Source organism: Pleurodeles waltl, chromosome 5 (genome assembly GCF_031143425.1).
Source record: "Pleurodeles waltl isolate 20211129_DDA chromosome 5, aPleWal1.hap1.20221129, whole genome shotgun sequence".
Classification (NCBI taxonomy): domain Eukaryota; kingdom Metazoa; phylum Chordata; class Amphibia; order Caudata; family Salamandridae; genus Pleurodeles; species Pleurodeles waltl.
The window spans coordinates 1488067130-1488095126 of NC_090444.1; the positions used below are offsets into that span (position 1 = coordinate 1488067130).

At 42.3% G+C, this 27997-nt stretch overlaps 1 protein-coding gene across 9 annotated transcripts in view; it reads left to right on the forward strand.

Annotated features, from left to right (window-relative positions):
• Positions 1–27997, forward strand: part of DST (dystonin) — a 1789835-nt gene that overhangs the window by 1309569 nt on the left and 452269 nt on the right. For all 9 annotated transcript variants that reach the window (XM_069235771.1, XM_069235778.1, XM_069235775.1 and 6 more), the window contains 4 exons: positions 7583–7791; positions 14643–14960; positions 16012–16178; positions 20912–21068. In XM_069235771.1, the coding sequence (XP_069091872.1) occupies positions 7583–7791; positions 14643–14960; positions 16012–16178; positions 20912–21068 (851 nt within the window). The remainder of the gene's footprint in view (positions 1–7582; positions 7792–14642; positions 14961–16011; positions 16179–20911; positions 21069–27997) is intronic.

Here is a 27997-nt window from a genome sequence, read left to right on the forward strand (position 1 = left end):
CATGGCTACGCACCTCAGGATTCAAGCCCGAAATCCAACAGGCGGTGCTTAATATGCCTTTTAACGGACAGCAGTTGTTTGGGCCGGAAGTGGACACTGCTATAGAAAAGCTAAAAAAGGACACAGATACGGCCAAAGCCATGGGCGCGCTCTACTCCCCACAGAGCAGAGGCACATTTCGGAAAACACAATTTAGAGGGGGGTTTCGGGGACAAACCACAGAACCCTCAACCTCACAAGCCAGACCCACATACCAGAGTCAGTATCAGAGGGGAAGCTTTCGGGGACAATACAGAGGTGGACAGTTCCCAAAAACTAGAGGAAAGTTCCAAAGTCCAAAGACCCCTCAAAATAAACAGTGACTTCAGTGTCACAAATCCCCAACACATAACACCAGTGGGGGGGAGACTAACAGATTTTTACCAAAACTGGGAAGAAATAACAACAGACTCGTGGGTCCTAGCCATTATCCAACATGGTTATTGCATAGAATTCCTACAATTTCCACCAAATGTGCCTCCAACAACACACAACATGTCCAAACAGCACATGGATTTATTACAAATAGAGGTCCAAGCGTTGCTGCAAAAAGATGCAATAGAACTAGTACCAAATCATCAGAAAGGGACAGGTGTTTACTCCCTGTACTTTCTCATACCCAAAAAGGACAAAACTCTAAGACCCATATTATATCTCAGATCAATGAATCTTTACATCAAATCAGATCACTTTCACATGGTGACACTTCAAGACGTCATCCCCTTGCTCAAACTACAAGACTACATGACAACATTAGATCTCAAGGATGCGTATTTCCATATACCCATACATCCTTCGCACAGAAAATACTTAAGATTTGTAATCCAAGGAGTACATTACCAATTCAAAGTGTTGCCATTCGGGATAACAACAGCACCAAGAGTCTTTACAAAATGCCTAGCAGTAGTGGCAGCCCATATCAGAAGACAGCACATACGTGTATTCCCGTATCTAGACGATTGGTTAATCAAAACCAATACGCAAGAACAGTGTTCTCAGCACACAAAATACGTCATAGAAACCCTTCACAAACTAGGGTTTTCACTGAATTACCAAAAATCACACTTACACCCGTGTCAAATACAACAGTACTTAGGAGCAACAATCAACACAAAAAAAGGGATTGCCACTCCAAGTCCACAAAGTGTACAAGCATTCCAAAACGTAATACAAAGCATGCACCCAAACCAAAGGTTACAGGTAAAATTGGTAATGAAACTTCTAGGCATGATGTCCTCATGCATAGCCATTGTCCCAAACGCAAGACTACACATGGGGCCCTTACAACTGTGCCTAGCAACACAATGGACACAAGCACAGGGTCAACTTCAAGATCTAGTGTTGATAGACCGCCAAACATACACCTCGCTTCAATGGTGGAATACTATAAACTTAAACCAAGGGCGGCCTTTCCAAGACCCAGTGCCTCACTACGTGATCACAACAGATGCTTCCATGATAGGGTGGGGAGCACACCTCAACCAACACAGCATCCAGGGACAATGGGACACTAAACAGAAACAACTTCATATAAATCAGTTAGAACTACTGGCAGTGTTTCTAGCGTTGAAAGCATTTCAACCACTAATAGTCCACAAACACATTCTTGTCAAAACAGACAACATGACAACAATGTATTACCTGAACAAACAAGGAGGGACACATTCCACACAGCTGTGTCTCTTAGCACAGAAGATTTGGCATTGGGTTATTCACAACAACATTCACCTGGTAGCGCAATACATACCGGGAATTTAAAACCAGTTAGCCGACAATCTCAGTCGGGATCATCAACAGATCCACGAATGGGAAATTCATCCCCAAATAATACAAACTTACTTCCAAAGATGGGGAACACCGCAAATAGACCTATTCGCAACAAAAGACAACGCAAAATGGGAAAACTTCGCATCCAGGTACCCACAGCCTCACTGCCAAGGCAATGCGTTATGGATGAGTTGGTCAGGGATTTGCATACGCTTTTCCCCCTCTCCCACTCCTTCCGTATCTAGTAAACAAATTGAGTCAAAACAAACTCAAACTAATACTAATAGCACCAACTTGGGCACGACAACCTTGGTACACAACACTACTAGACCTGTCAGTAGTGCCTCATGTCAATCTGCCAAACAGGCCAGATCTGTTAACTCAACACAAACAACAGATCAGACACCCGAATCCAGCATCGCTCAATCTAGCAATTTGGCTCCTGAAATCTTAGAATTCGGACATCTAGCCCTTACACAAGAATGCATGGAGGTCATAAAACAGGCTAGGAAACCAACTACAAGACATTGCTACGCAAATAAGTGGAAAAGATTTGTTTATTACTGCCATATTAATCAAATCCAACCATTACACGCATCTGCAAAAAACATTGAAAGCTACCTACTACACTTACAAAAGTCCAAGTTAGCTTTTTCATCCATTAAAATACATCTGACAGCAATTTCAGCTTATCTCCAAATTACACATTCAACTTCATTATTCAGAATCCCAGTCATAAAAGCATTTATGGAGGGTCTGAAAAGGATTATTCCACCAAGAACACCACCAGTTATTTCGTGGAACCTCAACATCCTATTAACACGACTCATGGGTCCACCATTTGAACCCATGCACTCATGTGAGATACAGTACTTAACATGGAAAGTAGCCTTTCTAATAGCTATCACATCTCTCAGAAGAGTAAGTGAAATACAAGCCTTTACCATACAAGAACCCTTTATACAGATACACAAACATAAAGTAGTTCTACGCACAAATCCCAAATTCTTGCCTAAAGTCATATCACCGTTCCACTTAAATCAAACAGTGGAACTCCCTGTGTTCTTCCCAGAACCAGATTCTGTAGCTGAGAGAGCATTACATACATTAGACATCAAAAGGGCACTAATGTACTACATTGATAGAACCAAACAAATTCGCAAAACAAAACAATTGTTTGTAGCTTTCCAAAAACCTCATACAGGCAATCCAATATCCAAACAAGGCATTGCCAGATGGATAGTTAAATGTATTCAAACCTGTTATATAAAAGCAAAAAGAGAACTGCCTATTACACCAAAGGCACACTCCACTAGAAAGAAGGGTGCCACCATGGCCTTTCTAGAAAACATACCAATGACTGAAATCTGTAAGGCAGCCACATGGTCTACGCCTCATACATTTACTAAACATTACTGCATGGATGTGTTAACAACACAGCAAGCCACAGTAGGACAAGCAGTATTAAGGACATTATTTCAAACAACTTCAACTCCTACAGGCTAAACCACAGCTTTTGGGGAGATAACTACTTACTAGTCTATGCACAGCATGTGTATCTGCAGCTACACATGCCATCAAACTGAAAATGTCACTTACCCAGTGTACATCTGTTCGTGGCATGAGACGCTGCAGATTCACATGCGCCCTCCCACCTCCCCGGGAGCCTGTAGCCGTTATAAGTTGATAAACAATTTAACTTGTACATTTGTAAATTTGTAAATATATCATTTTTAGTCACATTATGTACATACATACTTACTCCATTGCATGGGCACTATTACTATATACACAACTCCTACCTCACCCTCTGCGGGGAAAACGATCTAAGATGGAGTCGACGCCCATGCGCAATGGAGCCGAAAGGGGAGGAGCCCCTCGATCTCGTGACTCGAAAAGATTTCTTTGAAGAAAAACAACTTGTAACACTCCGAGCCCAACACTAGATTGCGGGATATGCACAGCATGTGAATCTGCAGCGTCTCATGTCACGAGCAGATGTACACTGGGTAAGTGACATTTTCCATATATAGTTATTAAACTGACCCCACAGAGACAATCAGATGCTACCCATGGATCTTCTCTGTTTTCCAGTTATGCTCTAGTCCTCATGAAGGAGAATGTAAGGGGATGGCAACACACACACACACACACACAGTCTCACACACACACACACCATGAAAAGAAAAAAGTCACTGAGTGTGTACTGCTAAGCATAAATGATACTAGTCATCTTTTTGAACTGGGTCTGAACAAGACCTTGCCGTTGATTATATTGGGTCCTCCAAATATAGCCACCTGAAGATACTAATGACAACAATTCCCCCAACACATAGCCTATCCTTTTCATGTTTTTGGGTTCATCTGTAGAGACACTGGTGTAACATAAGCCCCCGCTCAATGGGGGGTGAGCTCCAGGGTTCTACTCAGTGCAGTGCACTCAGTGACTCACTAACTAGGTCTGGATCCAGTTAGTTCTATAGTTACGCTGGTAACCACATTCACAATATTTCACATGGTGCATGCATGCTGCACACGTGGCTGCGTGGTCTTCAGGGTGGGGCACAGAGCGGGGCAGGGCGGGTGCAACTATATTGTGTCATTTGCACTTGCGCAGTGTAAACTACATGTGCGGTAGGTAGCCAGTGGGACCATCATTTTCCAGCTGTCTGTCTTCTAAGCAGTGCGCCTGCCACCGAAGCTGCAGGCCACAGGTGGGAGTGGAACAAGACTAGATGTACTCGCTATGTCACAATCACGTCTTGATCTCTCCTTTCAGTGGTTGGGGTAGGAGGCTGCTGTATTTAGGGTCCAGGGGCTACCACAGCCAAACAGGTGGCTTGAATATGCAGAATTCACTCACCGTTCACACCGAGAAAGGGACAGGCTTAGCAAGAAAAGGTACATTTTATTCCCAACATTTTCACCGCGACGGGCAGAGATAGTTGCGTCCATTAAGGCCAATACAGTTTTCTGATAAAGACAGATGAGTCATCTGCGAATATAATCGTCCTAATTGCCCCATGTGCTGGCACATCTAGGCCCGTGAAAAAGACATTTTGTGTACAAAGTTCATCAAAACAAAATTGTAGCGAGTGCACATAATCTTTAATCTCTGCATAAGTGTTTCTGAGGCTACATTTGTATTACAAGTGTGCTCACATCACATTCCCTCAATGTGAAAAAGCGTCATTTAAATCAAAGGCCGTACCCGGAGGCTGGAAGGGTGGAGGGCCACTTTTGTTACTGGGGGTCCTGTTTTGTAACAGTACAGCAGTTTTAAAACCACTGCAGAGTTCCTTGTATATCCAACAGTTTTCAGGCAACAATAAATGTGCTAAAATAACTCTGGTGATTAATGGACCTGCTGCTAGAGAGATCTAGTTCGGTATAGTGGCAGTTTTGACTCATCTAAGGTAGCGCAGAGGGTTAATATGCCTGCTGCAAAGAACGTGTACTATGCAGATTGCAGAACAGTATTTCATGTGAAGTGCTCAGTCGGATGCTGCTTTTGTCACAAAGATCCTTTTGTTACTGTGCAGTTCATAAGTTACAATCGTAATCCAGTACAGTGAGCTATGAATTGCCATCAATGCGCAGCATGCAAACAGCATTGTAGAGGTTAGAAAGTTGTGTTTTTTCCCCAGTCTTTGACTATCCTAATTTTACTAAAAAAGGTTTGTTAGGGTAAAAATAAATAGCTATTAGTAAAGTCAACATCTAACCACCGTGTTACATTAAGAATCCTGCGTTTATGCTTCCCCAGACCAGCAGACCAAGAGAGGTGCTATCACTGGTGTAACAATGGCCCCCAAGGTGCAGGGGGGTGGTCCGAGCTCCAGGTGGCGGGCCCTTGCCTGAGTGCTCCTGACTGTGTTGGGGGGGTCCCTCGATCTACTTTGCAGGGGCGGGAGGGCTCAAGTTTCATTACGCCACTGCATAGAGAGATCACTTGCAATTTGTGTGAGGTGTAAGCAAAGGAGGAGCCTTCTTCTCAAAGTTAGATGGAAGTCTGACCAAATTTCTCAAATGCAAATGCACTATACTATACCAAACCAACAAAACATTTATCAGCCTCATGTAGGTGATAAGTCCTGAATGGTCAGTAAAACGTGTTTTTACATTTCGCAGGGTGGACAAATCACCTTAGACGTCTCATTCTAAAATGGTGCACCTCCTTCCTAGACTATTATTTAAGTATGAGGAAGAAAACCTCTCATAGCAAACCGTAATCAGAAAAAACAAATTCTAAATCCTTTTTTTAATGCTTTGAAAAACGAGTTTCATTTTCCACTGCTCCTACATCATGGCAATGAAAAAACAGTTTCTGCAAGTGTGCTGTGGTTGTGGTGTGCACCTCAAGGGCCCAGAAACTTGAAGAAGATGGTGGAATAGTGGCTATTGGCCCTCTAGCATCCTTCACTTCTTCGACATATCTTCGTGGTAGGTGAATGATGGGTGGTGTCTTGGGCTGCCATCTTCCTTCTCTCTCCCAGGTCTGTGCAGGACATGGTTACCACTGACTGTATCGCCCTGACTGCTGCATCCGTGAGAGACGTGTTGTCAGAATATCCCATGCTCTTCACTGTCACAGTCATTATATAAAGCGTGGTTCTTGGCTTGGAGTGGGAGGGAATGCTGGGGGTTGAGGGAGGGTAGCTGGACCACAGGGATATTTTTAACTTATTTTGAAAGATTCCAGCTTAAAGACACAGTGAATTAAAATCTCACTAGTGCCCTGTCATATCTTGACATCAACAGTTTAAAACCTAGGAAAGCCAGCTCAGATTAGCTCAGTTCGTCCATGGAACTAGCGGCTGCCCCGGATGGTGGTCTGCATTTCAGAACATTGTAACCTATCAATAAAGAGGAGGCTTCCATTTGGAACCTTTTGCTGGCCACCATCTGAGCGGACTCCCAAGACTGGGATTAAGAGGGTTACATGAGATATTGCCAACCTGTTGGTAGGATATCCTAAAGACCGTTCCTTCCATTGAGTTATAAGAATGCATCACACCGCCCCTCCTCTGCCAAGCTGCGATGCTTTTGTGTGGTGCTCCCGTGAACAGTTGGTAATGGACTGGTATTCAAACAAGCTACTGTGTTCATTTTACTGTTCAAGTGGATGTAGTAGAATCTTCTTTTGGAATTTCAATCTGCTCACCTTTATCGTCAGTTGATCATATTAACTGCTTGCATTGGTATTCTGTGCTTTTGTAATTTCACGTGTCTCAGTTCATATTGATGAGTATGCTATAATATTGTTGGATTACAGCACTGCTGAAATGCCCAAGTAAAAGTGATGCTTGCATGCCCAGATGGCGTGGCTATTTTACAAATATAAAACTGACAAATACATTTTCACAAATGTATGGCATGGTAAAGAAAGGATAATAAATAGAGGGATGTAGATGTTTTCTTCCCGTTGTTTGATTATGGTATTTACTGTTCTCATTTTTTTTATTTCAGTTACAAGACACTGATTATATATTGTATTTAAAATAGTTATTCTTTGGATCCAATAGTATCAATGCAATAACACACAGCCCCTCCACAAAATATAGGTGTAACATTGTATGTATTCAATTTCTCTTGTTTAGTCATATTAAGTACAGTACCACTGTAATATATTATTTTTTTAGTTGATAGGGAATGTATAAGACTGTTCATATTTGTATTTCATTATTATGTTTACACACACACACATATACAAGTATCCTGTACAGCTTATACAATAAAAGAAAGGAAATATATCCGTGGCTCTTTTCTTTTTCAGATGATATTGTACAGCGGTATGACAACTTATTCAAGTCAGTAAATGATCGGAATGAGAAGCTTCAGATAACTCTGACTCGATCCCTAAGTGTACAGGACGGCCTAGATGAAATGCTGGATTGGCTGGGGGGCGTCGAAAAGGGTCTCAAAGAGCAGGACCAAGTGCCTTTGAATTCTGCCGCCATCGACGATATCCTTAGTAAAAGTATTGTAAGTAATTTACTTTCTAATGTGCTTTTTATTTAATTATTCATCAGTGCAGAGTGTATACTTTCTTTACAAAAGATACTTAGACAAATATCCAAAATCCTGAAACAACTATTCAGTCCTTAGAGTTGGCATCGGGCGCTAATGATGCCCAGGCACTAATTTACTAGCTGGCGAGGGAAAGGGAGTCCCCATAGATATCTCTAATATAAGTAGATTTCGCTATTTTTCTGTGCTTCCATTTCTGTGAGGAGGAACTAGGAATCTCCCCTCATCCAGGGTGGACTCGGACTAAACTCGGAGCTACTCTCCACCTACAACGTAAGAACTACCCTTGGTTCATTGCTTCCTCTTTTTGCATAACTTATGCAGCAGTCTACGCCTTAAGGTGTATTCCTTTGCTGTATCTATCTACCTATATCTATCGTGCAACAGCATTGATAAAAATAAAGATAAATATACTTATATTGAATTCAGGATGAAATATTATGACCACAAAAAGGTAAAAATAAAATTCATAATGAGACTTTGAAGATATACCTATGCAACATATTTGCATTATTGAAGATGTAGCAGGAATTCCTGGGTATGAATGTAAGAACTGTAGCATCTTTTTAGCAACTGTGTTCCAACTGCTTTTTAGACCTGGCTACAGACAGTGTTAGCAGCTTTTTTCGAGACCTTATGCCATCAACTATTCAAGAAAAAGACTTTTGTTTGTTTTTCATGACTTGCATTTGCGTGAATGGATTGTCAATCAAAGCACTTGAAATTCCTGGGGGTTACATTGTCACATTGTGTTATCATTAGGTTTGGATGAAGGCGTGTAGTTCAGGAAGGGCGTGTTCTTTCGCTGCTTAGCCTGTTATAAAGATAGTTTTGCTGAATAATAACTCCTGGGCATTCATTTGTTTGACTCAGCCATCATGATAAAATGTTGTTCTTTTATTGTTCACACAGTAAGGATGCAGGCATAAGGAGGCCAGCATGGATAGGCTTTCTGACAAATGGGAAACAATTCTCTCTGTTAACTAAAAGTATGCACTATACAATGTTTTCTGTATAGTCCACTTACAAAACACAGTTGTTTGAAGGTACAACTTAACTGTGCTAATGCTGTTTGCTCAGCAAAAGGACCCTACTCCCATCTTCCATATAGTGGCAGCCCAGAATGTTGCTGATTATGCAGTGTTTTCTTATTATTACAGCTGAAGGCAAAATAAACAATGCATCTAAGTATTACCAAACACTCCCCATACAGTAAAACAGACCTATCAGCTTGTCCAGTGCTTGTTCTCTCCTGCAGTGTTGTTGAGCCTATTTCCCCCCCACGCTGGACTCCCACATACCAGTAATAGATTCTAGTGATACCCATCTCAGAATTAAATTAAATGAAAACCTCCATCTATGATTCCTTTGTTCACAGGCAATTCTGTTAAGTGAGTCTCTGGCGATGAAAAAGGTTTTAAAAAAATGGAACTGGCGAGCTTGTTCTCCCTTTATTCACCTAAGCAGCAGTTGTAATTTTGTTCAGAGCCCTGCCCTTCATATTGTCTACTGCTTTGGCAGCGTGCACAGTGGCATCACTTTTTAGGTCTAAAATTGTAGTATCCTAAGTAGATATACTATGTAATTTTCTTATTCCAGATGAGCAATTGTGTCACAACTAGACTGTAATAGACACATGAAATTCTGTTTGTATACAGATACTGTAAACATCCATGTATTATAAAACATATTAATGAACAAAACATTTCCCTCGTAACCAAACTACTCTTTTTAAAAGCCACATGTTGCCACAAGCCTATTTGAGGTCTGATTAACAAGGTTTCGGTGGAAAGCATGTGCTTTGCAGAATGTTAAAGTTACCTTTAAGCAAATACTTGCAAATCACGACACCTTTCTTTTAATATAATAGTAAATACATCTTATGTAATGTATACATTTTTAGGGTCTTGAATCCATGTGCATTGATGACTTTCACCTGTGTACCTTTGTAAAATTTCTCAAATGTGTCTTATTACTGTGTTAGTATACTTGGGAAAATGTATCAATTTGAATTTGCATTTCATGTCATGCCTAAAAAGTTTCTAATGTGGCCTAATATTTCACCCCTTCCTACACATACACGCATTTTAAATGCACCGAAAGTTACTACTTTGTGGGTATTCACCAATTGTGCATTAACTGTTATTGCCTACTCTGGCACTTATGCAAAACAATTTCCATACATTATGTACAAATATGTAAATGTATAAATTAATTGACATTCATTATTTTAACAGTTAAAAATCTACTCATTGTTAATACTGCAATTTTATTAGACATCTGACTAGTTATGGAAATATTACTTTTTGAATAAACAACCCAGGTCTTCCCGCTCCCTCTAGTGAAACATGGGTATACTTGGGAAAATGCTCTACAGTATTTGAATACCCACAAAGTTACAACTTTGTGGGTGCGCACCTCTGTAGGTTGGAAAGGCCTCTGTAGGTTGGAAAGTCCTGGTGCATTGTCCACGTGACACTCTTTTCCTCATGGTATTTTTCTAGCAGACCTTATATATTTTCTTGGGAAAGAGACCCAAGTCATGAGCTCCCTGGTAAGTGCACTACATGACCACGACCTACTATTGCTCACCAACAGAGTCCCAGATTTTGCTGGGCGATAGAGGCCACCTTAAGTGGTCCTTCTTGTATCATGCTGTAATGACCGTGCTGCAACCTTACTAATGATTGATGACAGGTGATTATAGTAGTGAGTGGTGTAGCTGGCTACTTGCTGACCCTGGATAACCCATGGAGTAGCTTATGACGGGGTCCCTCTGATGATATGTGCAGCATGAGTGAGAATGCTTGGGAACAATGAAGGTTGGGTACTCATGTTAAGTTCCCCCGTTTGCCTAGAACCGTTACATTTGTAGGATGTTCCATTGAATTAGTGTTAGTCAGTGCTTGCTTTCTTCTTTCTCTGGTATGTCCCACTCTGTAGTGCTCCTTTACTTTCTCACTCTCCCTAGAATATTTTTAAGGCAAAAAAGCAGCTGACTGGTTGGAATACACACCCAGAAGAGCGAAGGGGAGACCTTTGTTATTCTTTTGACTATGGCCAAACAACTTTCCGAAGGTCAGCCTGTGACCTGACCTGAGCAATACCAATAGAAGCAGTGGCTGAAATCCAAGGCCAGGCAGCATACCTGGCAGGACAGCATACCTTTCATAGTACGAGACGCTGCCAGCCCCAACCTTGCATCTTGTGCATTGTACGTCTGGCAGAGAAATCATGGGGGAGTAGTATAGAAGCCTGAGAAGAAACCTGCACTTTATTGCCATATTGATATGGCACACTGAAAGGAAAATGTACTCCAAATTCATTGGCTTTCCACAAAACATTAGGGACTAATTTTGAAGCTGACTGCACAGTTACATTGTGGTAGCTGACCCTAGGTCTATATTTAATCTGACCCTTGCAGTACCTTACCTTTTAACTGAGGAAACCTCTACAGACGCATGCAGAGTATCAGAGACAGAATTCTTGTATGTTTCCTTTTAGGGGCTGTGCTGCTGTGACCAATGTATGTCCCCTCCTCTTTTGCCCTGCCTAAACTACTTGGATCACCAGAGCTAGAGATGCAGATGTTTCCATGCATGTACAGGTGTCAGATGTTTTGCACTGCTAAGTTGGACACCAAAACTAGACTTTACATCTGCTGCTGAGCTAAACCTGAAGAAGCTGATTACTTCTTGTGTGCGCAGGGACCTGACATCATTGCCGGCATGAGGCTGATGTGTGACCACTTTAGACATCTGAAGTTGATGACCTGTCATTGCTGTAATCCCCTGCAGCTTCAGGCATGAGGCTTACATGTGACCACTTGAGGCACTCTGAGTTAGTGGCCATCATCCTTGTGAGCCCCTGCACCTGGAGCACAAAGCTCCCATCAGCCATCCATGACCCTGTTCATCATGCAGAGTGGTGGCCTGTTGTCCAGTGTGAGCCCCTGCAACTTTCATGAGGTGGTAACCAGAAGCTGGCATTTTACAGAGACTACCCTTAGACCAGCAGGGAACCAATTGCTAATAACTCTGAAATCTTGAGCTGCCAGCACGCACTTCAGCCAAATCTAAATTCTAAAGAGTCTGTAGCACCGCAAAGACCACTCTCACACTGTGAGGCCTTCCATGTACCACAGTTGAACAGTGCAGTCACAACCATAGTTCTCCGCCTCTACCTAGCTTGGCTACCCTTAGAAAGACCCTGAACTATTATGAGAGACTGCATGGTTAGTAAGCTATGCACAGATTGTTTTTGTGGTTAGGCAGACACTGCTGTTGCCTATATAGGTGAAATTGGTGTTCTAATTGTAATCCTGTAATTGCTGCATGTTCAATTCTCATAAGAGCCATAGAATTCATCTAAGGTACTGAGCATATTTAATTAACAATCAACTTGTGCTGTGTGAATTAGTTGTTCTGCCCTATACCACCCTTTACGAGTAAGCTTTGACTGTAACTGTATGACTTCAGTTCTTCCCTGAAAGTTAAAGCCTAAAGAGGAGGCACTTGGAATCTCACTGAGCCTGCTTTTGTATCTAGTTCCTGTGCTCCAATGATCTCAGCAGTACTTTTTTAGAAGGATTGGTTAACTGCTGACATGCTTTTGGAGATGCACTTGTCTGCCAGTGAGAGGTACTAAGACCTGAGAGGACTGTGGCAGAATTCTCAGCAACCCCTGATAAAATCTGTTTTTTGATTTCTACTGATGAAGGAAAAAATCCAGAAACACATGTATCTAGAGCTATACAGCACTATCTGCACCAACTCTGGTGAAAAACTACAGCTAATATTTAAGTAAGGGCAAACTTTGTACTTCATTCACCACATTGCAAAGGGGCGAACTGTGCTATGATGTGAGGCAGTGTGAAATTCCAACATAGAGGCAGATTTTCACATATACTAAGTTACATCTGTGGGCTTACATGTCTGCAAAGCATGATTCTTTAAATTAGGATTTTTCATTTGTGAATACACATTGATTTGTTACATACACATTTGTGCATCAGACCCTTTAAAATCACACTTTTGGGCATTGTTCAGTGCCTAATGTTTTAATTGTGCATATTACAGGGGTTGTGTACTATGGTTGAAGCCTATGGCTAGTTATTACTTTTGGTCCAGTATCCTGAAAACTTAGGCCCATATTTACAAGCCCTCTGTGCTGCCTGCACATCACTTTTAGTGATGCACCAGCAGTGCAGGCTGCTAACCTACATCTACAAGGCCATGCAAAGCCACTTTGTGTGGATTTCCATGGCCTTGTATATGTGGAGTAAGGCAAACCAGCGCTAGTCACTGTGTTGCCTTATTTTGCGCCAGGGGGGTATTTCCATGGGAGTTGCGTGGGTGTTCCCATGAGACATCCATGGATTTTGACGCATTCCCAGATTTACAAGATTTTGCAAATCTGGAAATGTTTCAAAAGCCTACATCACCCCAGGGGTGATGTAAGAGGGTTATATGTCGGAACCACGGGTGCTTCAAGCACCCGTTGCTCAACAACGAGGTCGGAACAACGACCTCGTTCTAACCACTAATGCCTTTACCACAAATGCGTTTACAACGATTTTACCGTTGTAAACGCATTCCTGGTAAAGGCATTAGCAATCAGCATGCACCATCCAGCATGCTTCCCCCCTATTCCCCCCACCCCCAGAAATGACTGCGACCCCCATCCCAACAACAACCCCAGCCCCCAAAATTATCAGAATCCCAACCCCCTCCCCTAAAACCTAAACTCCTCAACCCACCCCTTAAACCTAAACCCCGACTCCCCTCCCCCCAAACCCTAATCACCCCCAGCCCTCCACCCCACCCCAAAAACAAAAAATAGCCAGAGTCCCCACCCCGCCCCTAAAACCTAAACTCCCCAACCCACCCCTTCAACCTAAACCCCTCCCCCTAAACCCTAATCACCCCCAGCCCCCACCCTACCCCAAAAACTAAAAATACCCCAAGACCCCACCCCGCCCCTAAAACCTAAACACCCCAACCCACACCTTAAACCTAAACCCTGCCCCCCAAAACCCTAATCACCCGAGCCCCCCACCCCCTCACCCCCAAAAAACAGCCCCAGTCCCAGCCCAACTTACCTCCTCCTTCACAGCGTCGACTCCGACTCCCTTCTTCTGTACCTTAACCACGCATGTACATTGTTCAGACATGCGTAATTAAGGTACCAAAATCAGGAAGTCGTGGAAAACGAAAGTGTTGTTTCACTTTAGTTTTTCACAACTTCGTGGTTCCGGATTCGTTCTTCTGGGTGGTTCCCATGTAAGAGTGATGCAACGGGGAGAAATATCTTTTTCCCCCTGTTTTTACCTCTTTCTGTGTCTACTACGTTCTGCAGCACACATAGAAAGGGGAAAACACCTCTTGTGATTGTTTTAGTGCATGAAGGTATACCTTCCTGCACAAAAAAAATCATCCCCACATCACAGGCACCCTTGCACTATGGTGCAAGGGTGCCTGCGTTGGTGCATGGCAGCCCATTGTGCACCAGCGCAGGGGGAAGGGACAGAAATGTGCAGTATCTGGTAGATACAGCACATTTCTGCACTTTCCCGGTGGCACCGGGCGGCGCAGCAAGGCACTTGTTGTGCCGCCCTTAGCCACAGGGCCTTGTAAATATGGCTCTTAGTGTCAGATTGGTAATCGTGCAGTCAATAATTATTCATTAGCACAATGTGGGCATATTTTTCCCACTTTGAAAATCTTTAAAAAGGCATGGAGAACATTTCGGGAACCTTGATTTCCAAATATGGCAAACTACAAAATAACTTATTTTGCTTGCTTCAGATGTTAGAACAAGACATTGCGAGTCGCCAGAGCAGTATCAACGCAATGAATGAAAAGGTGAACAAGTTCATGGAGACAGCAGATTCTTCCACCGCCTCTTCACTGCAGAGGAAGATGACCGATTTATCCAAACGTTTCACTGATGCAAGTGGTCAACAGAAAGAACGGTTTGCATCGATGGAGAGTTTAAAAGTCAAAGTAGAATTGTTTGAGACAGTGTTGGAAAAGGTGAAGTGCTTTTTAGAAAAGAAGTCCCAGGCTCTTTCTGAAAATGATACTCCGGGAAAGGACGTCACAGAACTGTGTCAATACATGCAGGTATTTCCCAACTATTCTTGTTGGTATTATTTGTGTTCCAGTTTTATTTTTCTAAACACAAAACTGGATAATGCTGGGGTGGCATGTGAAGTTAGTAGCATAGACATCTTCCCTCCTGAAAATGAGTGTCAAGCATAAGGCTCTTGGGGGCCTATTTAGAGTTTGGCAGAGAGGGTACTCCACCGCAGTGGCCTTCCCTGTCAAACTGAAGGTCTGTCCACTTGATTTATAGTTGGGCAGACCTAATGTATGGCACTGACATACTCCTCTAATTGCCCAACTAAATAAGGGCCATCAGAGGTCTAGCTATTTTACCCCCTGCCCGATTTTTACTCTCCCTTATGCTGTGAAAATCCCGGCTTTAAGTGACAGTTAAACATTTAACTGCCCCCTCACCAGGGGAGAAAACTCCCATATTTTAGTCTATTGCCCTGACAGAGTACAATCTGTATTCTGAACTCTAAATCAGGCACCAACGACAAGATTTAACAAACTTTGATCTGTGAGTTGTTGTGTTGTACTGATGAAGATGTAAATTACTCCTGAATGTCCAAATCTGATTCACAAAGCATTGTTTGTGAGTAGAAATGCCTTATTGCAAGTTGAGATGTATTATATTCATGTAAGTCCAGGTGTAAGACATATGTACAACTACTTATATCAAAAAGCTTGTAAATTTAGCTCGAAATGCTTTTATCAGACTACAACATGTCACCATTACCATATTTCTGATCTGCATTCATGGTGTCGGAATACATTGTGGCACAAATGTCTGCAAGTAAGATGTAAGTGGATCACCAATCCCTTTTGGAACCACATTGCATATTTATGCGTCAGAGAAATATGTGTGGGCCTTAAGCCATTTTCAGATTAGGAAAAATACCACCATTCTGTCAATCAAGATAGTTCAATATTTTAAGACTTTCATCTTGGTCATAGTGGGTATGAGGTTTTGGATCTAGTGACGTGAATGTATAACTCAAAAAATTTGTTTTCTCAGTTATTTTATTGCAAGGTTTTACAAGTGACTACTCCAAATCTATTTGTGCAGGAAACCAGTATGGAGCTGATAGATCACAAGAAAAATGTTGAAGTTTTACAACAGCTGCTTGAAGAAATATCAGTTTATGGTCTTCCTGGTGACAGACTTCTTGTCAATGAAAAAGTTAATGCTTTGTCCAAGAAGTTCAAGGAACTAGAAGAAGCTGTGAGGGAAAAGTGAGTATGAGCTCTTGAAATGTTGCAATAGTTGTTGCATGTTTTTACTGTGGGTTTCTCATATTTTTTTTTCCGTAGCCTGCTAATGGGTGTAAATTAACAGAATTGTTGATTTACCATAACAAAAAGCAAAACATGCATGCAAGGCTTAATTTTCTTGAAGGCTCATATGGCCTGGGTAGATTAAAAAAAATGGGGCAAAAGTCAATTTTGTTGTAACTAACTTTCATTACAGTACTGCCCGTTTTTCAGTTCTTGGTGTTGGCAGTGCAGCTGCCAGACATTTAGCTTACAATATACATAGAGTACACTTTGTGTCTGCCCCTTTTAACCACTGTTTTTCCTATACCTGCCTTTTTCAACCATTTCATTGAGACTTTATCAATCATGCCTTGGCCCATCCTAGTGGAGTATCACCTAATGCTATTGGCTTTTTGGGTGTGTCCTTCCACCTTCTCTTCAGTACTTGCATTGAACTGCCTGAGGAACTACCTTACTCTTGATCCACTCCTGTGGCTCCCTCCTTTGTGTCTCACTCTAATGTGCTAAAGCTTAAACCCAGACCCACTGGCTATGTCAATGCCTGTTTAGGCTTTGCTTCCCAAGATTCCCCAAGAACATTAGTATTAAATTTCCATAGCAGTCAGTTCATTGAATGTGTTGGCTTACGGGTGTGAAACATGCTAGGCCATTTTCAAGCTACATCTTTACCTTAAACAAACCATTGATGTTGATAACACCATTGACTTGTCCACAGGTTTGATAGTTTGGTGTTTTAGTATCATGGTATATACTATTAAGGGCAGATTGAAAGGCTTGAAAAGCCTCAGGACTATCAACCCGGGATATTTAAGCTTGGGACACAGCTCCTAAAAACTGGACAAGAGCCGGATGAAGATGATAATGAAAGAGCTTCCAAAGGTGGCATCTAGTTGCAAATTCAAGAAAAGACAAGATCGCATAGAAAATAACATGAGAAAAAAAACATGAGTTTAGACACTGTGGATTCTTAACTCCTAAAATGTTGAACCAAATGATGGCTGCTAAGTGCAAGTAAGTCATGCTCTCACAGTTGAACAAATTAGATGTTAATCAAAAAACTCTTGCTCAATTGAGGTGAAAACCTAGTAAATTAAGGTACAAATATAGAAGAGATCTCACACCATTTGAGGAACCAAGCAAACTAATGAATCTTTGGATAAACACTGCATTTTTCTTGATATTTTTCACCACTTTGTGGAATCATTTCATCTTCTAAATTGATTAATAGCATATAAGATTGGTGTTATATGTTTCTATCCGATTCTTTAAGGTCTCTGCTTCTAGTGCACCTCTGCTGTAGATGTTTTTAAGATGTGTGTAGCTCTCTGATCTGTTACCTATTGCATAATTTTAAGATTTATTTAACCTGATTTCCATTCTGATGCACCTAAGTAGATTCTCAGCCCTAGCAAATGAATGAGAATCTCCTTGGAAGTGTAGGATGGAAAAATGAAAGGAAATGGATTTTCAAAATGAAGAAGATTGAGATATACATTTTGGAAAATGATGGGTCATGTAAACATGCATCACTAGATTTTATGCATTCCTGTAATGCCTACAGCTCTTTCAATTATAGTCCAAATTAAGTTGCAAAATGCACTATTTTCCAACATTTTGCAAGGTTTTCTTGGATAGATTGGTCTCCCCCAGGATCCCTCATGAGGGTCGGCATTGCCTGACAAACCCTCAAGAGTACTGGAATGTTTCATTAGTGCCCCCTCAGAAACCATGAATGTTTAGTAAATTTAAGTAACAAATGCTTCACCTGACTCCGTATTTTTCAAGATTGTTCTGGGGAGACCCACATAACCCCTCCTAGAGGAAGTCAGGCTTGCTTCCTCAGAAGATTTAGAGCACGATAGTTATGCTCCAGTTGCTGCTGGAATACTTATGAAAAAATGAAACATGACTGTCCTCTGTGACGTCCTTTTGATCAGCAATAGTGAAAGTGTCAGAGCTGTATATGCCCACAACTTTCTGATGCAGGTTCCTCCACGAGATTCATTGCCAATAGTAACTGTCATTGTTACTCCTGTCTCTTACTTTGCTTTTAGGCAAATTGGTCAGATTATCAGCAAATGGATTCAAGTTAATTGTGAGCATGGGAATGGTATCTTGAATTTGCAGTGCAATACACATGCAAAATGGAGTAGGTCGACGTTCTTATTTAAAGGCAGACAGGTAGCTATTTAAAATATATTATGTAACAGGCAAATAAATGAAAACGTTTCTCCTCATCAGACCCTGATTGTAACCATGTAAAAAGCACTTAGAAAAAGTTATATCTCACCTCATCATGTAGGCTTTAATTTTATCTATTGCTAGGAAAGGTTACTGTTCCAGAAACAGTATGTACTTTTCAGATGCTGCATTTTTCAGACCTCTGCCTTCAGGTTTCACTTTTTTTCTTTACTTGTTTATTGCTTTACACAAACAGCAAATCATTACTAAATATACATTATCACGTACCAATTACAATGTTACATAGAAAACAAAGATTATGCCAGGTTCCACAAACCAGCCATTGCAGTTAAGGTAAAATGACCCTGCAGACTGCATGCACGCCGACACCATATGATAAATCCCAGAATTAATAACATTACAATAGGACAAGTATTTAGATGCGGGCCATCCATTCTACGTAGCTTCTTCAGGGTGATAAGCGTGTGAAAAAAAGTTAAATTGGATCACCTTCAATTAAGCATTTCAGCATACTTTTGATGCATATTCTACTATCATTTCCCATCAGAGAATACCTTGCCAACATCCTTCTCCTAACCTGCCTTTTTCCAGTCATTTGTATACTGATCATAGTCAGTAGTCATAAACTTGATAAATGGCATTTATTTGCTTTCTTTCCACCTCCATTAATTATCACTGTCCAAAGTACTGCCTCTGTGGTTGATACACTGTCACTGGTACCACATGCCAATATCTCTCGGGTCATCTGTCCATAAACCATAAATTGCCCAACTGGTATATTATTGATCTACCTGATAATGGCATATATGTTCAATAGTGTGTGCTCATATAGGTCACCTGATGTATCTAAGCCCTGACCATTCCATAGTAGCCTGTCCATAACACGATTTGGAAATTCCAACCGGGGATAGGACAATAAAGGAATTTATCACCCTTGCTTTTCCCAGTTGAAACTATCTTGTTCCTGTTTACACTGCGTAAATCTGGAATCAGGAGTCACTCTTAGAGGACTCACATAAATGTCTTACTCCTCTGCAGAAAGATATTTTAACGTGCACTATTGTAGCTGTTAAAGTGATGAGGAGTTTATCTAGAAGACAGGGGGATTTAAGCCATCTATAATATTTTAACTACTTCAAGAATCCAACAATGGTCATTGAATGGCTGATTGTAGTGAGTGGCTCGTAGAGATCCAAACGTCTGTGTATCTCTCTGTGAAGGGCACAGGTAATAAGAGATTTCTCAGTGGGGAGAATAATTCCCAATATAAATTTGATCTACATTGTGATTGAATATCCTGAATATCCTGTAAAGGTCTTGGTAAAAGCTGATTCTCTTTCTGGATACAATCTGTGAATTGGTATATTTTAACCACTTATCTCAAATCTCTCACAAAAATGCACAGTAAATTGGGTCAGTTCTGAATACAGTATAAAATATTAAAAGAGGGTCCTAGTTATTAGGGAGTCAATCCCTGATTTCTGCAAAATAGCTACCTTTTGTAGAACTGCAGAGTTCTCGGGCAGATCCTGATATAGATGCTAATTTACACACATTTTTCAATGTTCAAGTCTTAAAATGACAGAACTATAATGTGCTTATAATGTGCTGAGAATAATTTGTATTCATGAAATTCAGCAGGGTTGCTTGTGCCATTTATATCTCAAATAGATTTTGAATTGGAGAAAGTGCAAGTCTTTTATCTGTAGGTGTATACTGAGGCTTAGAGATGTGTTCTGCCTTTGGTTTGAAATCAGAGCTACTGAATGTCTCTCTACTTCTCCACAAATCTTGAGATTTTTTTTAAAACAGTAATTGATTGGACAAGCGTTCTGTTTGACACTTATTGGGGGATTCGTTGTTATATTTGAAGAAGCTGGAATTTTATGTTATGCTGTTTTATGTTCTCTCATCTTATCTTATGGGGTTTTAAACCGTGCTAATTCTGCTTCTTTCAACAGCCTGTTGGTGCTCTTCAGATTTTATCAGACTATAGGTGTGCTGGCATAAAGTGGAGTGTATTTCTTTGGGGGTTTTGGTCTTGGGCCTCCAGACTCAACCTGTGCCTGGGCCTTCCTACCACTACTTCAGTTGCGCTGCCGGCTCTTGAGTGTTTGTCTATATTAGTCTTCTATTTATTGTATGTTCTTGTATCAAGATTTGTTATTGGCTATGTGTTGTTGTTATCTTGTTCCTTGTCCTGCAAACTTCTGCTATGGTTTATTACCATAGACCCATCCATTAGGAGGCATATCCAGTCACGTGTCCTTGTTTGTATGCAAGTACCTGAATGTGTGTTTTGCTACTGGCTTTTTCAAGGTGATGATAAAGTTTACTCTCTGGTTGCAAATAAATGTACCTATGTATTTTTAACTTCTATCCCACAACGTACTGCTGATAGCTTCACAAATCACAATCAGCATAAGACTGCTCATGCATGGAAAGCTGCTGTTTTCTTTGACATTTTCTGGATATTTTTATCTTTTCAGAGAGGAGGATGTATCTTCTTGTCAAAGCCAAATGGATACATTTAACCATCTTGTGGAGTCTTTGAAAAAATGGATCAAATCAACAGCGACTCAAGTACCAGTCATCAGCCCAACTTTCTCCATAGAAGATTTAAAGAAACCTTTGGAGGACAGCAAGGTAAGCAATGCTTCATGCACACTAGAATTAACACATTTATACAGATAGTGAATATTTGTAGTAAATATTTAACTGTCCCATTAGTTACTTAAAATCATGTCTATTATTTACACCCCAATACAGTGGATTGTTGCTTCATATATGTTATGTTATGTGACGTTACGCTAGTTATTTTTTTTTTAAGCATGCTGTCACCTGGGAGGGTATCCTGAAGGTAGGTGCAAATCTAGCATTGCTGAAGGCAGGCGAGTGGGTCTATTTGAAGAGCCAGGTCTTTAGCTTCTTGCAGAATTAAAGGATGGAAGAAGCGGATTTGATGTGTAGGGGCATTCATTCCAATACATAGCTTGCTGCATCCTTTTACATTTATACTCATACTCAGTTAAATAATAAAGTAAGTCTTGGACATTACCTTTATTTTTTGTATGGGAGGAGAGTGTGAGATGTGCTAGGTCGAGCCTGCCAGGCATCGCAAGCTATCTGATTGCAAAAGACCTAGGGGCATATTTACAATGAAATGGCGTAGGGCAGCGCTGCAAGCTTTTTTGCTGCTCTGCCCTACGCCAATTTGAAATAGCAGGAATGCACCATATTTACGAGATATGGTGAATGTCTTCCCTTTCAGCCAGCTCTGGCGCACAATTTGGTGCCTAGAGCCAATGCAGGCACCCTTGCACCATGGTGCAATGGTGTCTGCATTGTTGACAGAATTGTTTTTGTGTAGGAAGGGACACCCTCCTGCACAAAATTAATCCATGGAGGCATTTTCCATTTTCTGTGTGCTACAGAATGCAGCACACATAGAAAAAGGAAAAGACAAGTAGAAATAATGATATTTCTCTTTGTTACACTTCCCCTGGGAGACTTACAGTTTTGACGGATTCCCAGATTTACAGATCCTTGTAAATCTGAGAATGCATCAAAACCCATGGGTGTTGTGTGCGAAAGCCAACTGCAACACCCATAAAAACACTCCCCTTGCACAGGGTAATGCAACGCAGCGACTTGTGCTGCATTGCCTTACACCGTATCAATGAGGCTGTGAAAAGCCAAGCAAAGTGGCTTTGCGTGGCCTCATACAAATGGGTCTGCACCCTGTGCCACAAGAGCGTCATAAAAAGTGATGCACTGGTAATGCAAGTGGCTTGTAAATAAGCCCCCTAATGTAGCTTACCAAGGACCTACAATGAGCTTAAAGTCTGCCCATTGCTTCCCATGAGGAACAGGATCAAGACTGATTTACATATGGCTGGGTCCAAACTGGCGTGGCATGGTGAGCAAAAGAACGATGGATTAAACCCATATCCTTGACTGGGGTGAGTGTTTGCATTGTTCAACACTGTCCATCATCCTTTTGTGTTACTAAAGTTGCCCTAAGTGGGAAGGGTATGCCCAGACGTGGGTCCCTTGCTCACTGTGCCACTGGATTCAAGCTAGCCTGGCTGATGAAGGGTGATACCCTGAAACTGGTCCCAGGATGCTTGTTTCTGGTCCAGGGAGGACCTGGCCTAGCAGTTTGGGCTGGACTGTTCCCATGAGGAACAGGGTCAAAACTGATTTCCATATGGCTGGGTTCAAACTGGGGTGGCATGGTGAGCAAAAGAAAAATGGATTAAACCCAGATCTGTGACTGGGGGCGAGTGTTTGTGTTGTTCAGCACTCCATCCATCATCCCTTTGAGTTGCTAAAGTTCCCTTAAGTGGGAAGGGTATGCCCAGACACGGGTCCTTTGCTCACTGTTCCACTGGATTTAAGCGAGCCTGGCTGATGAAGGGTGATACCCTGAAACGGGTCCCAGGATGCTTGTTTCTGGTCCAGGGAGGACCTGGCCTGGCAGTTCAGGCTGGACTGTTCCCATGAGGAACAGGGTCAAGACTGATTTGCATATGGCTGGGTACAAACTGGGGTGGCATGGTGAGCAAAAGAACGATGGATTAAACCCATATCTGCGACTGGGGGTGAGTGTTTGCATTGTTCAGCACTCCAACCATCATCCTTTTGTGTTGCTAAGTTTGCCCTAAATGGGAAGGGTATGCCCAGACGTGGGTCCCTTGCTCACTGTGCCACTGGATTCAAGCTAGCCTGGCTGATGAAGAGCGATATCCTGAAACTGGTCCCAGGATGTTTGTTTCCAGTTCAGGGGGACCTGGCCTGGCAGTTCGGGCTGGACTGTTCCCATGTGGAAAAGGGTCAAGACTGATTTGCTTATGGCTGGGTCCAAACTGAGGTGGCATGGTGAGCTAAAGAATGATGGATTAAACCCAGATCTGTGACTGGGGGTGAGTGTTTGCATTGTTCAGCACTCCGTCCATTATCCTTTTGGGTTGCAAAAATTGCTTACCATTGGATGGCTTTACTGTCACTCATTTGCTTGCTTCTTATTTCATGACTCGCCTCTTCCATCTCATGTTTGTCCCTCTCCTGGAGCATTCCCTCTCTACTTATGTCCTGCCACTGCTCTGTTTTTAGGTAACAACTTTTTTTCTTAAGCACTTTTATGAGAGTGCATGTTTGCATTTCTCTTTTCACCCATGCTCTGTGTTGCTGTCTTTCACCTGTGCTTCTCCCTTTTAATCCTATGTTGTTCTGTGCCTTGTGTGCATCTTCTCCAGCTTTCTTTGTTGCTCCCTTTCTCTTCTACCCCCATCCTCCATCCTCGCTGCTACCCCAACCAGCTTCTCCATTGCCCTGTAAGCCTGCACGCCCTTACAAAATGCTTCTTTGCGGTTTGTTTTCTTGTGTTCATGCTGTACAGCATTTGCATTTTTTGCTAATGCTGTACAACATGAACAAAAAAAAAAGTCAGTGGCAGAGCAAATAGGTCTCAAAGGCAAGACCTACTGGCTTTGCAAATGCTTGCTTAACCCCTTCGCTGCCAGGCCTTTTCGCCCTCAGGTGGCAGGCCTTTTTTTGGCTATTTGGGGCAGTTCGCACTTAGGCCCTCATAACTTTTTGTCCACATAAGCTACCCATGCCAAATTTGCGTCCTTTTTTTCCAACATCCTAAGGATTCTAGAGGTACCCAGAGTTTGTGGGTTCCCCTGGAGGAGACCAAGAAATTAGCCAAAATACAGCAAAAGGTTATTTTTTTCAAAAACTGGGAAAAAGGGCTTCAGAACAAGGCTTGTGTTTTTCCCCCTGAAAATGGCATCAACAAAGGGTTTGCAGTGCTAAAATCAAAATCTCCCCAGCTTTCAGGAACAGGCAGACTTGAATCAGAAAACCACATTTTTCAACATAATTTTGCATTTTACTGGGACATACCCCATTTTTACTATTTTTTGTGCGTTTAGCCTCCTTCCAATTAGTGACAGAAATGGGTGTGAAACCAATGCTGGATCCCAAACAGCTAAACATTTCTGAAAAGTAGACAGAATTCTGAATTCAGCAAGGGGTCATGTGTGTAGATCCTACAAGGTTTTCCTACAGAAAATAACAGCAGAAATAAATATTGAAATTGAGGTTAAAAAACAGCCATTTCTCTCTACATTTTACTTGCTAACTTTTTCCTGTGATGTCAGATTTTCAAAAGCAATATACCGTTACATCTGCTGGACTCTTCTGGTTGCGGTGATATATAGGGCTTGTAGGTTCATCAAGAACCCTAGGTACCCAGTGCAATAAAGGAGCTGCACCTTGCAATGGGTTTTCGTTGTGTACCGGGTATTCAGCAATTCATTTGGTGAAATATAAAGAGTGAAAAATAGGTATCAAGGAAACCTTTGTATTTCCAAAATGGCACAAGAAAAAGTGTTGAGAAGAAATGGTTATTTGCACATCTCTGAATTCCGTGGTCCCCATACCAGCATGCGAATTACAGGGCATTTCTCAAATAGATGTCTTTTTTACACACTGTCTTACATTTGGAAATAAAAAATGTAGAGAAAGACAAGGGGCAATAACACTTGTTCTGCTATTCTGTGTTCCCCAAGTCTCCCGATAAAAATGGTACCTCACTTGTGTGGGTAGGCCTAGTGCCTGTGACAGGAAACGCAACATGGACACATCACATTTTTACATTGAAATCTGACGGTTTTTTTGGAAAGTGCCTAGCTGTGGATTGTGGCCCCTAGCTCAGCCAGCACCTAGGGAAACCTACCAGACCTGTGGATTTTTTAAACTAGACACATAGGGGAATTCAGAATGGGGTACTTTGTGGTACTCTCACCAGGTTCTGTTACCCAGAATCCTTTGCAAACCTCAAAATCTGGCAAAAAAAACACTTTTCCCCCCTCATCTTTCGGTGACATAAAGTTCTGGAATCTGAGAGGAGCCACAAATTTCCTTTCTCAGAACATTCCCCCAAATCTCCCGATAAAAATGGTACCCCACTTGTTTGGGTAGGCATACTGCCCACAACAGGAAATGAACCAAAACACAACTTGGGCACATCACATTTTCCCAAAGAAAACTGACCTGTTTTTTGCAAAGTGCATAGCTGTGGATTTTGGCCCCTAGGTCATCCAGCATCTAGGAAAACCTAGCAAGCCCCAACATTTTTTTAAACTAGACACCTAGGGGAATTCAGAATGGGGTGACTTTTGGGGCTCTCACTGGGTCCTGTTACTCAGAATCCTTTGCAAACCTCAAAATTTGGCCAAAAAAACAGTTTTTTCCCTCACATTTCGGTGACAGAAAGTTCTAGAATCTTAGAGGAGCCACAAATGTCCTTCCACCCAGCATTCCCCCAGGTCTCCCGATAAAAATGGTTCCTCACTTGTGTGCCCGCAACAGGAAATGCCCCAAAACACAACATGGACACATTACATTTTCCCAAAGAAAACAACCTGTTTTTTTTTGCAAAGTGCCTAGCTGTGGATTCTGGTCTGTGGCTCAGCTGCCACCTAGGAAAACCTAGCAAGCCTGGACATTTCTGAAAACTAGACACCTAGTGGAACCCAGGATGGGGTAACTTGTGGCGCTCCCACCAGGTTCTGTTACCAAGAATCCTTTGCAAACCTCAAAATTTGGCAAAAGAAATAACACTTTTTCCTCACATTTGGTGATAGAAAGTCCTGGAATCGGAGGGGAGCCACAAACATCCTTCCACCCAGCACTCCCCCAGGTTTCCTGATAAAAATTGTACCTCACTTGTGTGGGTAGGCCTATTGCCCACGAAAGGAATGCCCCAAAACACTACGTGGACACATCAAAATTATCAAATACAAAACTACCTGTTTTTGTGGGGGAGGGCACCTGCATTTTTGGTCCTGGGCTCAGCAACCTTCTAGGAAAACCTACTGAACCCAGACATTTCTGAAAACCAGACACTGAGGGAGTCAAGGGAGGTGTGACTTGCGTGGATCCCCCAGTGTTTTCTTACCCAGAATCCTCAGCAAACCTCAAATTTGGCTAAAAAAATCAAATGTTTCCCACATTTCTCTGTGGGATCGCTGCACCAGCACAGATTTCCTACCACTCAGCGTTCCCCTCAGCCTCCCGATAAAAATGATACCTCACTTGTGTAGATGGGCCAAGTGCCTGTAACAGGGAAGAGCCACAAACAGGTCAAAATTGAGGGGGGAACCAAAGCGGGTCCAAAAGGGGAGTTTGAAAAAAACGTTTTGAGGCTGACAAGCGGGGCAGCATTTTTATTGGTTATAGATGCAACAATACTGGGTGGTAGGAATTTTGTGGATTCGTACAGATTCCAGAGGGTTCCATCACATAAATGTAGGGAAAATATGTGATTTCAAGCAAGGTTGGAGGTTGGAGGTTTGCAGGGCATTGTGGGTAGGAAAATGGTGCAGGGTGCATCTGGTACATCTGAAGCACACCACCCTGGACTCACCCAGATGTTTAGTTTTCAGATGTGGCTAGGTCTCGTAAATTTTTCTACATGGCAGCGTCCCAAAGTCCAAAAAGTGCGGACCTCACCATTCCAAATGGGATGATTTTGAGAGTTAGACAAGATCTCATGGCCCAAATGTAAAGCCAAAACCCAAAATAATCAAATGTCCTCTTGCTTGCTGTTGGGATAAGATCTTTTAGTGTTGGGGGGGAGAGATGAAAGACTGATACCCCCTTCATTTGGGTGTTGGGGCATAACTATGCCCATACTGGTTGGTAACCCCCACCCCACCTTTTTTTTATTTATTTTTATTCCCTGGCATCTAGTAGGTTTTTTGCCCCCCCCCCCGCCAGGGAGTGGATCGGGGGTATTTGCCCCATCTGTCCACCGGTGGGCAGAACAACTTTGTCCCCATTTATTTGGGATGGGGGTATAGCCATACCGTCACCCTTTAAAAAAAAAAAAATCTTCCCTGGTCTCTGCTGGGCTTTCTGCCCCCCTTTGGGGGCAGATGGGCCTTCCAAAAATAGGCAGATCTGCCCTGAAGGGGGCACAAATGGCCAACAGTAGTGTGCCCCCGTGAGGAGCAACCCTTGCCCAAGGGACTGCCCACCCAAACAAAACATGCACACACCAATCCCTGGTGCCTAAGTGGTTTCTGCCATCAGCCTAATAGAAATAGGCCAGTCTGCCCCCGAGGTGGGCAAAAAATGCCTAAACAAAAGTCTCCCCCCCAGGTGCCTTTGGGTCGCTCCCCATTTGTAAAAAAAAAAAAAAAAAAATCTCTGGTGCCTAGTGGTTGCTGCCCCCCTTGGAGGCAGATCGGTCTAATTAAAATAGGCCAATCTGCCCCTAAGGGGGGCAGAAGCAGCCTAAAATAAATTTGCTCACCAGGGAATCGACCCTTACCTAAGGGGTCGCTCACTTTGCATTAAACTGACGTAACTAAAAAACCCTGGGGGCCAGAAAAGGCCTAACAATAAATTGTCCCCCAGGGGAGCGACCCTTGCTGAAGGGATCGCTCCCCTTCATTGTTTACATAAAAAAAACTTCCTGGCGTCGAGTGGCTTCTGACTCCCCTGGGGGCAGATCGGGCTAATTAAAATAGGCCGATCTGCCCCTGGGTGGCCAGAAAAGG